This window comes from Lolium rigidum, chromosome 1 (assembly GCF_022539505.1).
Source record: "Lolium rigidum isolate FL_2022 chromosome 1, APGP_CSIRO_Lrig_0.1, whole genome shotgun sequence".
Taxonomy (NCBI): domain Eukaryota; kingdom Viridiplantae; phylum Streptophyta; class Magnoliopsida; order Poales; family Poaceae; genus Lolium; species Lolium rigidum.
Genome location: NC_061508.1, coordinates 21,229,052 through 21,244,766, shown reverse-complemented (window position 1 = coordinate 21,244,766; position 15,715 = coordinate 21,229,052). Strand labels below are relative to the sequence as shown.

The window sequence follows — 15,715 nt, the reverse complement described above, 5'->3', positions numbered from 1 at the left end:
GTATTGATGTGATCTATGCCTCCTTCATAGTGTGATGGTGACAGTGTGCATGCTATGTTAGTTCTTGGTGTGATTGTGTTGATCTATCTTGCACTCTAAGGTTATTTAAATATGAACATTGAATATTGTGGAGCTTGTTAACTCCGGCATTGAAGGTTCGTGTAATCCTACTGTTGCGGTCAGAAACCCACCGGCGAGCAGCGACGGGCAACACAGTAGAGCCGGGAGGCTCCCAGGACTGCGGCTGGCCCTGGTCCCTCGAGCGACGGCCCGCAAAGACTCCGGCACGCACGTCCGATGCTGGTACAAGGGCGTGCCACCTGACCTATACCTGGTCAGGAAGGTGTTGGATTTGCCTCGCTTAGTTTCCTGCATGGCATACACGTAAATATTAAATACGAGCCTCGATCGGCTCTCAGGTTGTCCTGTGAATCGGCTCAAGGAGTCGATCCACCCATGATCCGTACGAGGTGTACGGTCAGATGGTGGTCCTGCTTGATCAAAATAAAGCTAAAACGACCTACTACGATTTAGGGTTTTCACCACATAATCGGAACATCCTACGCGTGATTGAGCACTGGCGGCCACGCACGGTGATACATAAACCGACCCTAGACAAGGCCTAAAAACCAACGTGAAGTTGATCCCCGGAACATCTTGTCTAGGGCTAGCAAACTACACCCTACGTGCCACTGGATCCTTCAACCCGTTTGTAAGGCCTAACTATGCAGATATTAAACTAATCCTTGAAGAACAAGGAGCAATCATAACGGATTGGATCTACTAAATAATGATCAAGCGGGCGGCTAGACGTCTAAGGGTTGCATGGACGAAAGCATATGATACGATGAAACAATGCTAACCCTAAAACATCTATGATAGCTACGTTGCTCGCCATCAACAAGGCTTCAGCACGAGCAACGCATGAACAACGAATAAACGTGTCTCGCCTAGATCGCAAGATGCGATCTAGGCAGCATGATGCTTACCCGGAAGAAACCCTCGAGACAAGGGAGTTGGCGATGCGCCTAGATTGGTTTGTGGTGAACGTGATTGTTGTTTATTTCATAAACCCTAGATACATATTTATAGTCCGTAGACTTTCTAACGTGGGAAAAATCCCAACCGTGCACGAGCCAAACTCTATCTAACCGATACGTATCCTACTATATTACAGATACACGGGCAAACTAGCCCAAACTTTGCATATAAGGCCGATTCATGTATTTCTTCCATGTATATTCTTCAAGTCCATCTTTAATCGCGGCCCACCTCTGATCCGGTCAAATTCTGGTGATAACACATGCCCCCCTGGTTTTGGAAATGACAATTCCAAAATCACTCTGCTTTTCTTCGTCGGGTCATGTCGTGGCAGGAAGCGGAACCGTCGCGATATCCTTCATCATGATGCCTTGCCCTCACAACTTCTTTGCAAGATTTGATAGCTTTAACATCACTTCCTCGGAAACCGTAATGGCATTAAATCTCCACTATACCCCCTTTATTTAACGCGTGCCGAACGGTTCGCCACTTCATCCTCTTGCTACGTTATGGCCATCGGCACCCAAAAAACCCTCTTTCCCTGTAGCAATGTCTTCCTCTTCCTCCATCTCCTCAGGCCTCTCTTTCCAATCTTCTTCCTCGAGCGAGCAGGAGTGGAACTTTGACCACGTGCCAGATGGCCCACCCGAAGCACTCGTCGGGTCGAGATGGTGACTTACCTCGACCGATGGGGAGGACGACCTCCGATTCCTCATCGAAGGGGAGCTAAAGAGCGAGAGTGAAGACGACCTCCACTCCTGGGCGAACTCCACCTCCTCCGACGAGGAGGAGGAAGAAGAAGAAGCGAGAGGAAGAGGAGGAAGAGGAGGAGGATGATTCCTCCTCCTCCGGCCGGGTATCCGCCGGCGAAGCGCTTCCGCGCTTGGGCGGACAGCGAGGACGATGATGATGACGAGGAAGAAGAGGCCTCGGCCGAGGGCTGGGGCAGCGGCGACGAGGAACTCTCCGGAAGCGGCCACCGACGGCAGCTACGATGCCGACGACGAGGCCAGCGAAGATTAGTAATGTAGGACTAGTAGCTCCTGAGCAATCGGCTCTTCTTTTGTTCTTCCTTTCTTGAGCAATCGGCTCTTCATTGTAAAAATCCCCTCTTATTAATGAAGAAGACATTTCTCAGCTGATTCTGTCCTTTTTCCAATTTTGCCGATTGTTAAAGTAAGTTAACACATTAAGAGCCGATGGTAGCGCATCGGCCCTTGCCATAAAATGCGAGCAAAACCAACTCTATTGTCCATCCAAATGGTAACCTCGGATGTCAATCGCACAGGTTCGCAACTGCAACGGACCCAATGGCAGCATCATCCAATGCTCATGCTATGGTCTCAGGCCTGAAGGTGATCCTTAACCACTCCTTGTTGCTCGAACATAGCGCCTTGCTCTATCCTTTTGCATCAACAGAAACGGCCCTGACCGTGTAGATGATGACGGCTTCCCCTTCGGATTCCTTTCAGCAGCTCTGGTGGTCTTCTTCTGCAACAACTCACCGCTTTTGAAGCAGGTTATGATGCAGGGTCAGCCGATGAAACCCCAATCGGCTTCTAAAAACAGAGTATCTACCAGGTCAGCTGCCCCCCGAGCCTCAGTCAAGGCGAGCACAACGGTGAGGACACACAGTCGAGGAGCCTCGAACTCAGGCAACTCTGAGACAGCCACCATGCAGAGCCAGCCAGACTTGCCACCGTCGGCTTCCAAGAAAAGGGTCATCTCCTGAACCTGCCGTTTCCCAAGCTCCACCAAAAAAGGGCAGAGCAGCTCCATCCTCTCCTCGGCTCAACTTGGCCAAACCGACAGCATAAACATCAGAGCCGGTCGCCTCTTCCACCATTGAGAGCCGATATTGCAGACAACATGCCAACGGCTTGATGAGCAAAAGGTTGTCTTGTATGCCACAATTGACACCTCTGACGGCACTGCTGAACTAGCGACTTTGCGCAAAGGGTTGGAGGTCCTCGAGGCTGAACTGAAGACTGACTTGGTCGAAATCCACGTCTGGTAGATCCTGTGTAATTTGTACTAGAGTCGATGTCTGTGCATCGGCTTTTATTCCTTAGCTCTAGAGTCGATGTCTGTGCATCGGCTGTTCATCGTGAGAATTTTTTTTTTACTGGCCGATTTTTCTATCGGCCCCCAATATTTCACTGCACATGTATCGCACATGTTCCTCTGATTAGGTGCCCCCCGAGCCGAATCTGCCAGGTAACTGCGGATATCGGCTCTGTGGTTAGCCAAGGCACTGTATCTGAACGTCGGCTCCGTTAGGACCAATGTTGACTTCTTCCAGCTCATCAGCCGACGTAAACCCGTTGCCCGTTAGATCGACGTTGAACATAGGCAGAACGTATGGTGAGGATAATTTTGGCCGATTCTTTGGAATCGGCCTCCATGTTGATTGAATTGCTCAATGAAGGTTTTGCAATGTTCGTCCATAGATCTTTGGGGCCGATCACAAGGATCGGCATCGCCACGTTTGTCCATAGATTTTGCTCTTGTCAAACGGTCGGGCCGGTGGATAAGACCAGCCTCACCCCGTCCTTTGTCACGTCGATGCGCTCGCGGTCGTCCAAAGTGATGCACGAGAGTGGCTCTTGGCCTGTTGTCTCCCAAACGTTCATGCCAGCCGTTGAAATCTCGGCTGAGTCATCTGCGTGGACGACCTCTACTTCATCTCCATCCCACTGTATTAAGCATTGGTGCATCGTGGATGGAATGCAACGGTTGGCGTGGATCCAATCTCTCCCTAGCGGGACGGCATAGGTGCTCTTGCTATCGACAATGAAGAACGTCGTAGGGATGGTTTTCCTTCCTACGGTCAGATCCACGTTCAGAACACCTTGTGCGTCAGATGCTTGGCCGTTGAAATTGCTCAGTGTCACGTTGGTCTTGATCAGGTCCGAGCTAGAGCGTCCCAGCCGACGAAGCATGGAGTATGGCATAATGTTGATCGCCGCTCCGGTGTCCACCGGCATCTTGTTGACGAGGCTGCCCATTGATATAACCTCGCAAGTACAGGGCTTTCAGGTGTCTGTAGCTTCTTTCTCGTGGCTTCTCAAAGATAACCGGCCGTGGGCCGCAGTCAAGTTGTGCCACAGGTGCTTCGTCTAATCCTGGAGCGCTAAACTCCGTTGGGAGGATGAACACCATATTTGTGCCAGCCGATGTCTCATCATCGGCTTTCTTTTGTCACGGGCGCCACTCTTTCCTTTGTGGCCGACCTTCTTCGTCCGGGGTTCGCTGAATTTTTGCGGCCGGATCAGGCCGCGCCTTCCTTAACGTGTGCGGGTATAACCTTTCGGCTTCCTCCAAACCACGTAGTCGCTGAACCCTACGCTTTTGGGAACGGCTGAGTCCATCAGGGCACCACCTTGGCCGGTGGTACTTATCTTCTTCTTCTTCATCATCGTCTTCCAATTCCTCGAGATCTTCCACCCGAGAGGACTCGGCGTGCTTGTTCCGAGGCGGGAGAGGCCCTAGACGCTTGAACACGGATACGTTAGCTCCATCCTTCTTCTTCGTCTACATTACGGGCAGTTGCCGATTGTAGGCAATCGGCTCATTCCTGAATCCCAGCAGTGTCTGAAGAAGGGACAGTCCCAGTGCCTATCCACGTCTTCTTGCTCCCTCGACTTTTCCTTGGCGTGGCGCTCATATCTCTCCTCGTCGCGATCGTGCCGATGATGTCTCCTGGCGTCCCTAGCCAGACGATCTCTTTCGTCATCGTTGTTGTATCGTCGGCGTTGGTCGTATTGACTCACATATTTGTTGAGGAGGTGATCAGAGAGAGGTCGCTGATATCTCACATTCCTCACTTCTCCCTCCGTGATGTAGCGCTTGCCATCGTGCCGGAGCCGATCGCGTTGAACGGCTTCCTCTTTGTCGTTGTCATGAGAGCGGCTGCCCTCGTCACTGTTCTTACCAGGGTGGTGCCCAGGTCCTACCATGTTGATGTTGAACGATAAACTTGGCTGGCACCTCCCAGGGTAAGTGTACTCCACCATGTTAACGGCGGGGAAGGGGTGTGTGTCGACTTTCATGGCGTGCTTGGCTGAAAATTAGACGCCCTTGTTCTATCGCCATTTGGATCTGCCGACGCCACACCCTGCGGTCGTTGGTGGCATGGGTGAACGTGTTATGCCATTTGCGGTATGGCTTTCCGTTCAGCTCCTGCGCCGTGGGGATCTTGTGGCCTTCGGGTACCTTTAGTCTGCTTCTCCTTAAGTAGGAGGTCGAAAATTTGCTCGGCCTTGGTCACGTCGAAGTCAAACCCTCTTGGAGGACCTTGTGGCTTAACCCACTTGCAGGACACGGGGCTTGCCCCGAGTCCATTCAGCCACTGCTACCTCCTGATCTCCCGCGGAGCCTTCATCTTCATCTGCCTCAACCAGGACCACCGCACGCTTGAATTTATCCTGGTATACATGCGGGTGGCGGCTGTTCATTTAATGACGGCTTCGCACCATGTGCGCCGGTGAAGGGTAGTCCGCTTGGGAGGCCACGTCCTTGACCGGTGATGCGAGACCCACCACCGCCAACTCGGCTGCTTCTTTTTCGGTCACACGAGCCGAATAGCATCGGTTCCTAACGGTCTGAAGCGCTGGATGTATTCGGACACTTGTTTCTCCGCGCTTCGTCGTACTTGTGCTAGATCGGCAATGCCAGCCCGGAAGCCTCGAGTGATGCTGCATGTGGAACTCGCTCCTCCAAGCTGCTTCCAAGTCCGGATTGAGTCCGGTGGCAGCGATGCGTACCACCCGAAAGCCGATCTGTGAGGGACTGTGCGAAGAACCTCACACGCAGCTCATCCGATGATGAGATCGTGCCCGAGCTGTGCCAAATATCGGCTCACATGCTCGATTGAGCTGGAACCATCTGATCCACTAAATTTGGAGAATTCGGGGAGCCGATATTTGGGTGGTAGTGGGATCAACTCGTACTCGTTGGGGTACGGCTTGGAATAGCCGATTGCCCTCCTTTTCGGCACCATGCCGAACTGGTCTCTCAAGATTGTACTGATCTGATCCGCGGTGCTGGCTGCAGGAGTCGAACTCTGAAGATTTGCCGGAGTGGCATACTTAGCCAGCCATGCTTGTTTCTCAAGCTCTGAGCCCGAAGTTCCTCCTGCTGTTCCAGAAGTCCCTGCTGTTGCAGTCTGGTTTGTGAGTGCCCAGTTACTGCAGTCTGGCACATATGTGCACGTATATCCGTGAGGGATCTCCTTAGGCGCCTCATGCAAGAACTGGTAATCACTAGGGTCACCACCGATCTTGTAGACGACGTATGCCGGTGAAATTGGCACTTCTGGTGCTGCCACCGCGAATGGCAGCGGTGGTCGGGACTGGAGTGCCTTCCGCCATCTCAGATGTAGATGGCGATGCGGTTGATGTCCCACCGGGCGTGCCAGAATGTGTTGCGGTCAGAAACCCACCGGCGAGCAGCGACGGGCAACACGATGAGAGCCGGGAGGCTCCCGGGACTTCGGCCGGCCCTGGTCCCTCGAGCGACGGCCCGCAAAGACTCCGGCACGCACGTCCGATCTTTGGTGCAAGGGCGTGCCACGTGACCTATACTGGTCGGGAAGGTGTTGGATTTGCCTCGCTTAGTTTCCTGCATGGCATACACGTAAACATTAAATACGAGCCTCGATCGGCTCTCGGGTTGTCTGTGAATCGGCTCAAGGAGCCGATCCACCCATGATCCGTACGAGGTGTACGGTCGGATGGTGGTCTTGCTTGATCAAAATAAAGCTAAAACGACCTACTACGATTTAGGGTTTTCACCACATAATCGGAACATCCTACGCGTGATTGAGCACAGCGGCCACGCACGGTGATCGTAAACCGACCCTAGACAAGGCCTAAAAACCAACGTGAAGTTGATCCCCGGAACATCTTGTCTAGGGCTAGCAAACTACACCATACGTGCCACTGGATCCTTCAACCCGTTTGTAAGGCCTAACTATGCAGATATTAAACTAATCCTTGAAGAACAAGGAGCAATCATAATGGATCGGATCTACTAAATAATGATCAAGCGGGGTGCCGCCCTTACACCCAAGATAGGTGTAAGGGCGGCTAGACGTCTAAGGGTTGCATGGACGAAAGCATATGATACGATGAAACAATGCTAACCCTAAAACATCTATGATAACTACGTTGCTCGCCATCAACAAGGCTTCGGCACGAGCAACGCATGAACAACGAATAAACGTGTGCTTGCCTAGATCGCAAGATGCGATCTAGGCAGCATGATGCTTACCGGAAGAAACCCTCGAGACAAGGGAGTTGGCGATGCGCCTAGATTGGTTTGTGGTGAACGTGATTGTTGTTTATTTCATAAACCCTAGATACATATTTATAGTCCGTAGACTTTTTAACGTGGGAAAAATCCCAACCGTGCACGAGCCAAACTATATCTAACCGACACGTATCCTACTATATTACAGATACACGGGCAAACTAGCCCAAACTTTGCATATAAGGCCGATTCATGTATTTCTTCCATGTATATTATTCAAGCCCATCTTTAATCGCGGCCCACCTCTGATCCGGTCAAATTCTGGTGATAACACCTACACAGTTAGTGGTGTTCATCATCCAACAAGAGGGTGTAGAGTAGTCCTATTATGTTATCATTGTTGAGAGTGTCCACTAGTGAAAGCGGGATCCCTAGGCCTTGCTTCCAAGCATCGAATCTCCGTTTGTTTCTTTGTTTTGTTGCATGTTTACTCGCTGCCATATTTCATTCAGATTGCTATTACCACTCATACTCATCCATATTACTTGCATCTCACTATCTCTTCGCCGAACTAGTGCACCTTTACATCGACAAGTGTATTAGGTGTGTTGGGGACACAAGAGACTTCTTGCTTTGTGGTTGCGGGGGTTGCTTGAGAGGGATATCTTTGACCTCTTCCTCCCTGAGATCGATAAACCTTGGGTGATCCACTTAAGGGAAACTTGTTGCTGTTCTACAAACCTCTGCTCTTGGAGGCCCAACACTGTCTACAAGAATAGAAGCTCCCGTAGACATCAAGCGTCATTACGAAGATGAAATCCGATCACATTCTGGACTGGAGCGAAGCTGGTTGCTGCTTCTACGGCAGTGATGAATGGGCGGCGGACGAGTACATCCATGTACGAAGCCTCATTGAGCTCCTGCATAGATCTGAAAGTATATACATGTCAATGTCGTCCGCACTGACAGGTGTTCCTTCTCGATTGCAGCGGTACCCGAAGCACCGTCAGTACGTCGGCACCCCGATCACCAACTACGCTCAGATGAAGACGATCTTCACTCCCCGGTTCGTCTGCAAGTCGCAGCTGTTCCAACCTAACTTGCTGGTCAGGGCTATCGACTTCATTGCAGACAATGAAGCCGAGTATGCCACCTACCGTAAGCTGCAGCCACCGGAGAGGAGGGGGTGGCTTAGGACCTAACTCCGTAACCAGTTTCCTGCTTAGTGCTTCTGCTTCCTTCTCATGATCCGTTGATTTTCGGAGGTGATCTTGTGTCCCTCTGTTAGCTAGGACTTGCTACAACCTGATCCCCGGTTTGTAATGTTGAACTGTTCGAGGTGGTATATACTAACCCCTCGTGATGAACCTCTGATGCATCACGAAGTAGTTGCTTCGTTCGTGATGCATCGCCCACTAAGTACTAGTTGCTGTGTATTACCAGCATCTTTTCTGATGAACTGAACCTCATGTGTGCTGTTGTTCGGGTAACCTCACCGCTCAAAGTGAAGAGGTTACCACGGCACTGAGCTATCTGCAACCAAACAGGCTGTAGGCTGCACGAACTGGGAAGAACGGGCTGGAAACGGGCAACCAAACGATGGAGCCTGGGTTTCTTCTCCGGCGCGCAAAAGGGTCACAGGCTATCAAACGACCAGCCGAAAGTGACCCATGGCGCGTTCGCAACACGCAATACCCCCATCTCACTAGCGCAGGCACGCAGGAAATCAGCCCAGGCAACCAAAGAATGTCGATTCGGCTAAATTCCATGAATTCGTATTTTCAACTAGGTGCAGGGAACCATATGGCGCATGCATGGGCATGGTGAGGCAAACCACCGCCCACCCTGACCATTGGGTCCAGCCACGGGTGCCAGTAGAGATAGCGGTGGTGGCCGCAACCGTGCCGAGGAGGACACGCGACGCGAGCGGCAACTACCCCGCTTGACTTTTTCCAGTAGCTCGTACGCATAAAAAATCGAAAGAAAATGAGAGAGCACAGCGGGCAGCGCGTGCCGACAACGACCCACGCGCCTGGCCGCGCACACGCTCGACGTTGCCAGCCCTAGCTGCAAATTCGGCCCCGTCTGGAGAGCCAGCCGAGAGCACGTAGCATTGTGATGACCTATCTCAAACAAATAAACAAAAATCACTTAGCATTCGTATTGCGATGGAAACGGCAACTTACCTTATTCTTTCAGCATTTTCAGTGGTTTGACGCATTTTGCACCGGTCACGGATACGAAATTAACATTCGGATCAGGATTGGCCGTTTGCATCTGGGATGCCTCCAGCCCGCAAGAGGCATTTCACTATTTTCACTGCTTTTCATTTATAAAACAATTTACATATCGTTGAAAATATAAAAATGTCGGTCCAGCCTGTGGTGGAGGTGTAGGTGGAGCGGCCCCTGGTGCCCACGAAGGTAGAGGCGGCAAAGGAGGCGGCACCGAGTACTGCAGTGCTAGGTCGAAGGCCTCTTCCCCCGACAGACCTGGAGGCATGAGTTCGACGGTGGCGGCTACGACATCTTCGATATGAGGATGCTGAGCCACGTCGCCTCGTCTTCGGTCAGCTCGATCTGCGTACCCTCCTGCTACACCATCTGGATCGCGTGGAAGACATGGCGACAAAGTCCTCCGAGTTGTCCCGCGCCGGAGGTGTCGTTGTGGTGGAACGGCAGATGCCATAGGGTGACTTAAGTTGGGGCCGGATGTACGCTTGAGGATCTGGGTGAGGGGAAGATGATTTCCGAGATAGGTGCCTCGTACACCACCTTCATCGGATGCTTTTTGAAGTAGTGCTTGAGCTTAGTGGCGGCCATGAACACGATGTAGGTCATTTTCTAGAAGTGCACAGTTTTTCCTTCCTCTTCTCTTTCCACCACAACCACAACGCTTACGACCCGGTTTGTTGCCGCTATGTAAAGCAACATGGGTTCCCTTTCCAATGGTGAAGCCAACACCGGAGCGGTGGCTAACATTTTCTTTAACTCCTTGAATGCCCGCGTCTTCCTGTGAGGTCCAGACGAAAGTATCCGATTTTTTCATTAGGGCATACAACGGTAAAGCTTTTTCTCCCAGCCTACTTATAAACCGGCTTAAAGACGCCAAGCATCCGGTAAATTTTTGCACATCTTTGAGGCATTGGGGTAACTCCATCCTTTCGATGGCTCAAATCTTTACCGGATTAACTTCTATACCGCGACTTGAGACCAGGAAACCTAACAGCTTTCCGGCAGGAACGCCGAAGGTGCATTTTGCCGGGTTGAGTTTCATCCGGAATCTTCGCAAGTTATCAAATGTTTGTCTCAGATCATTGATCAGAGTATCTTTTAATTTCGCTTTTATCACGACATCGTCTACATAGACTTGCACATTTTTTCCGATTTGATCGTGAAGGCATTTTTGCATACAACGCTGGTATGTTGCGCCGGCATTTCTCAAACCAAAAGGCATAGTGACATAGCAATAAGCCCCGTGCGGGGTAATGAAAACAGTCTTTATTTGATCTTCCTTTTTCAGGGGAATTTGGTGGAAACCGAAATAAGCATCCAGAAAAGATAACAGTTCACATCCAGCGGTAGAATCGATCACGTGATCAATTCGAGGCAGTGGGAATGGATCTTTCGGGCACGCCTTGTTCAGGTGGGTGTAGTCAATACACATTCGTCACACTTTTGGAGCCTTCGGGTGTTCTTTTCGACCAGCACCAGATTGTCCAACCACTCGGTATGTAGTACTTCCACAATGAAACCGGACACCAGTAGTTTGGTTACTTCTTCTCCGATGATCTGCCTCTTGTCTTCAGCAAACCGGCGTAAAGGTTGCTTAACTGGCTTAGCGTCCTTCCGAACGTTCACGGAGTGCTCAGCCAACTCCCTCGGCACACCCACCAAGTCATCAGTAGACCAGGCGAAGATGTTCCGATTCTCACGGAGGAAGTTGACGAGCGCGCTTTCCTATGCCTCACTCAGGTCGGCACCGATGCGGACGGTGCGCTCTGGGTAAGTCGGATCCATCACGATGTCCTTTGTTTCCTTCGTCGGCTTGAAAGTCGGTCCGACAAACTGGCCGCTCATTGCTGCTAAGTTCAGCTGGGACGATTGAGCCAATGCAACAACAGTTTGAATCCTCCTTTTTTCTTCTGCTATGACCAGCGATTCGGCCAGATTTGATCCGGCGGAAGTAGTTTCCAGCGAGACCTTATAGTTTCCCACCACGGTTAAGGGACCGTTAGGTGCCGGCATCTTCATCTTTAGGTAAGCCGTATGAGTTGAGGTCATGAACTTAGCCAATGCCGGTCTCCCAATCAGAGCATGATAAGGGCTATCGAGATCCACCACTTCGAACAGAATGTTCTCAACACGGCAATTGTCACGGCCGCCGAACAACACATTAACCCGGACTTTGCCCATTGGCGAACAGGACAATCCCGGAACTATGCCATGGAAAGTCGTGTGAGTTGGCTCCAGCATGTTTGACCGGGGTGCCGACATGCTACAGTTGAGCGTATGCCGACATGCTACAGTTGAGCCTATGCCGGATCTCCGGTATCTTCACATGTTAGCTTTGGCTTCTTTGCCTTTGTGCCTCAGTCTCCTGTTTCCCATACTCCGGCATACCCCTCCTGGTATACCGGATTGTGCCAACCTAGCGCTGTTAAGCTTAACTCTCAGAATCCGAATTAATCCATGGAGGTGGCGGCATAGGTGGCAGCGTACGCGGCCGCATTGTCAACTCCCGTCGCGGTCATCGCGGCGGGCCGAAGTTGAAGTCCTTGTCACCGAGGAACCCCGCCTTCGGCCGCTTGGCGAGCACTACGTGCCGATGGTGGTAGTTGTCTCACAAGGGGAGTCGACGGCAAAGTCGGGGTCACCGACGGAGGTCTGGCGGGAGAATGGCCCGCCTGCGCTGGATCTATGTGTCCTGCTCCGGGCCGGAATGTGGCACCGGCGGGATAGGCACTCGCGTCGTGCTGAGGCGCCACCAGCCCGGAAGGGTGCACATCGCTCCAGCCGACGCACAACATCCAGTTCTCATAAAACATCCTAGCGACTGAGGAAAGAAGGGGGTGGGCTCTGTCCCGGTTTCGCCTCCTTCGCGCACCTGCGATGATCCTGCATCGTGGTCGTTCCCCTTCTTGCCCATGGCATTGTGGTGGCGCGCTGTGATATTGGCGTGTTTGGGTGAAGCGTGGCCAGGGAGGTGTGGGCGATGGCAAGATGTTGTAAGGACGGGCGCCGGACACGAAGGCGCATGCCATTGATGATGGCACAGAAGGCCAGCCGCTGCCCGCCAGACCTGGTGCGTCCTCTGAAGATGAGGCGCCATTGATGGCAAAGGCCACTGCACACGCAGTCCTGTAAGCGATGCGGTCGAAGCAAAGCGGACTCGCGGCCGCTGCCAAGCGGGCCCGTAACAACATGGCACGGACACGCTCTGCGTCAGCGCTTTTTCTCGATCGTGCGGTCGCAAATGGATGCGTCGGGGAGTAAATTTCGGCTACCGTTTGCGTCCCCGTATGGACAACCCGATCAGTTTGCGTCGGATCGCTGGGGAGGGGTGCAGAGCCATTTTTCGATCGTGCGGTTGCAAATGGACGCGTCGGGCCACTGAAGATTCCCTTAGTGTCCAGGCGTTCACAAAAGATTTATGTACAAAAGGGAAAATCATAATGATAATTTAAAGGGAAATGCTTCGGTTGGGTGGAAGAGATTTGCGCATGTTGAATGCATGATCATTGATCATCCCATCCAACTTAAGATCATCCTCCAAAACCGTTTGATCCATAACCTATACTAGATACCCGTGCAATAATCGTTTACTTTGCAACATACTCGCAACATTCATTTTTGTGATGGGCCTAAAACATGCAAAAACTCATGCATTTTCAAGTCACCAATGCAACAAAACCATGTATATGCAACAAATAATCTACAAAAAAAATAGTATGCATGCACATGCAAATGCAAATGCAACATTAAAGCAAAACGTTTGCAGCACAAGATTGAAGCATTGGCGCTACAAAAGTATTTGCAAGAGATGCTTAGGATTATTGCAACATCTCCCATGTGGGTTTACATCATTATACGGCCAAGTTTGCTACATGTCAATGAACGCATGCAACATCGAGAAACAATAAATCTTTGTCTTGGACCACCAAGCTCTCCAACAAGGAATCGGGCTTCCCCCGAGCCACGTTTGCGCCAGATCCGATGGCCTAACGTGAGCCGGACCTTGACCTCATCCATGACAACTAGGTAGGAGAAGGGGAGGAAGAGGAGTAGGAGATGCGGATGGCAATAAGTAGCACCCCTAAGCTGTAGGAGAGTTTCCTGATCCAATCCTAATATCACTCACGCCGACTGAATCGTTTACCTAGATTTAACTGGAAAATGTTTGACCCAAAGAAAAACATCTCGTATCATGTGGATAGAAAATAGCCCTCTGATTTCAAACTCTAGGAATGAACCTTTAACACCTCCCCTTTTCTTTGTCCTCGGCAGTGGTTGAGCTAGTAGCTCAGTGGCAAGAGTGCGGTTGCGTGGCCTCACCGGTCAGAATTCGAATCCCATGGGCGCAATATTTCGTGTGGGTTTGGATCGGACCTCGGACTACCTTAATTAAGATGCCATGCCTCCACCCGGTGGTTTTGCTTTTTTTCCCTTGACAACGTGACACCTTTTTTTTAGAAAAAGGGAAATTATAGTAAGTGAACCCTTTTTTTGAATGGTGGATGGCAAATTTTGAAGTTAAAATAGGCTGCCATCAGTTGCTGGTAGATCTGAAAACGCCAGTCCGTTGGATCGGACGGCGGAGAGGGGCGAGGCGAGTTCCCGGCCGCGTTATTACACGTGAGCCACGAGAGCTACACGAGTCTTCCCTGGACGGAAGCCAACGCGCACCGCGGAGCCGACGCAGGCACAAGACGGCGCCACCGCCCACCGAAAGAAACCAACAGGAAGCGCCGCCCATACGCGGTGCCCGCGTGGCCCCACCTCCACCTCCCTCCGCCGCTCCCCGCTCCCCAGTCCCCAGTCCCAGTCAAAGTCGCCGCCCGGCTCTTCTACATATAGCCTCGCCTCTCCCCATCCACCTCCAACTCACCCACCTAGCTCCTCTCCTCCCAATCCAGCCAGCGCACAGCCGACGAAGCAGAGCAAACCCGGTCACCCGTAGCACTCACTCACCCGCCGACCGACCGTCAGCTCGTCCACCATGGCGCCCAAGAGCAGCTCCTCCTCGTCCCTGGCGCAGGCGCCCGCGGGCGGCAGCAAGGGCTGCTGGGGCGCGGAGCCGAAGCTCCGGGGCGTGCGGAAGCGGCCGTGGGGCCGGTACGCGGCGGAGATCCGCGACCCGCTCAGGAAGACGCGCGTCTGGCTCGGCACCTACGACACCGCCCACCAGGCCGCGCGCGCCTACGACGCCGCCGCGCGCAGGCTCCGCGGCCCCGCCGCCAAGACCAACTTCCCGCCCGCCTCACCCTCCGCCTCCGCCGCCGCGCTCCTCCACCTCCACCACAAGACTACCGCGCCGGCCCCGACCAGCGCGGGCAGCAGCACCGTGGAGTCCGCCTCGTCCTCGTCGTCCCGGGAGGACTCCTTCCTCGCGGCCGCGCCGGCGGAAGCGCTGCTGGAGCTGAGGCTGGGCATGGCGGTCCCGGCGGCGGTGGTGGCCGCGCAGCCGTACCTGTTCCTGGACCCGAGGACGGCGGCGGCCGTCACGGTCGCCGTGCCGGCGCCGGGCGGCTGGAGCGAGGATCGGAGCGACAGCTCCGGGTCCTCGTCGTCCGTGCTGGACGCCGCCGAGGCGTCCCCCGCCGTCGGCGTCGGGTTCGACCTCAACCTGCCCCCGCCGGCAGAGATGGTGATGTAGAACCAGACGTCCTGCTTTCAGCCGGTCAAAAATTCGTTCGTTCGTTCATCCGTCCATCGCCGGATCAGTAGTACAGTACTAGCGGGTTAATTAGGCGGGCTTAGCCGTGTACTGAATGAATCCTGTCCTAAGTGTAAATAGGCAGCAGCAGCATGATCTGCCTCCTGTAGTTGTAAATTCGCAATGCAAGAGCAAGGAATTACAAGGTTTACTACCAAAAAAAGTTACGACTTCGTATTGCTCGTTTTGAGATCAACAACAAATTCCGAGCTTCAAGCTGAAGCTCGAGATGTGCCAAAACCTTTGCTGCGAAAGCAAGGGACTGATCTGCACTTTGCGAAAAAAAGTTTGATAAATTAAATAAATAAAAGACGTGCGTGCATCGTACGCGGTACCATGAGCTGAAAAAGAACACGTCGTCGCGCCGACGCCGGCGCCGCCGACGGAGATAGCAGCAGCAATAAAGAAAGAAGCGGCGCCGCCCCTGCCGATGGACCTCCCAGTTGTCGAGTTGAGACGAAAGCTACGTGTCGACGAGGGCCCACAG

General features: G+C 52.6%; 1 protein-coding gene across 1 annotated transcript; it reads left to right on the top strand.

The window, feature by feature from the left end:
- Positions 1-14,394: 14,394 nt before the first annotated feature.
- LOC124668945 (ethylene-responsive transcription factor ERF096-like) lies at positions 14,395-15,401 on the top strand. Its single transcript, XM_047205807.1, has one exon. It carries the CDS (start codon positions 14,512-14,514, stop codon positions 15,166-15,168), a length of 657 nt encoding a protein of 218 aa, XP_047061763.1. The 5' UTR covers positions 14,395-14,511; the 3' UTR covers positions 15,169-15,401.
- The last annotated feature ends 314 nt before the right edge of the window (positions 15,402-15,715 follow it).

What these genes read in the sequence shown, in the direction of transcription:
- LOC124668945 (XM_047205807.1), top strand. Translation starts at nt 14,512, where the DNA reads ATGGCGCCCAAGAGCAGCTCCTCCTCGTCCCTGGCGCAGGCGCCCGCG.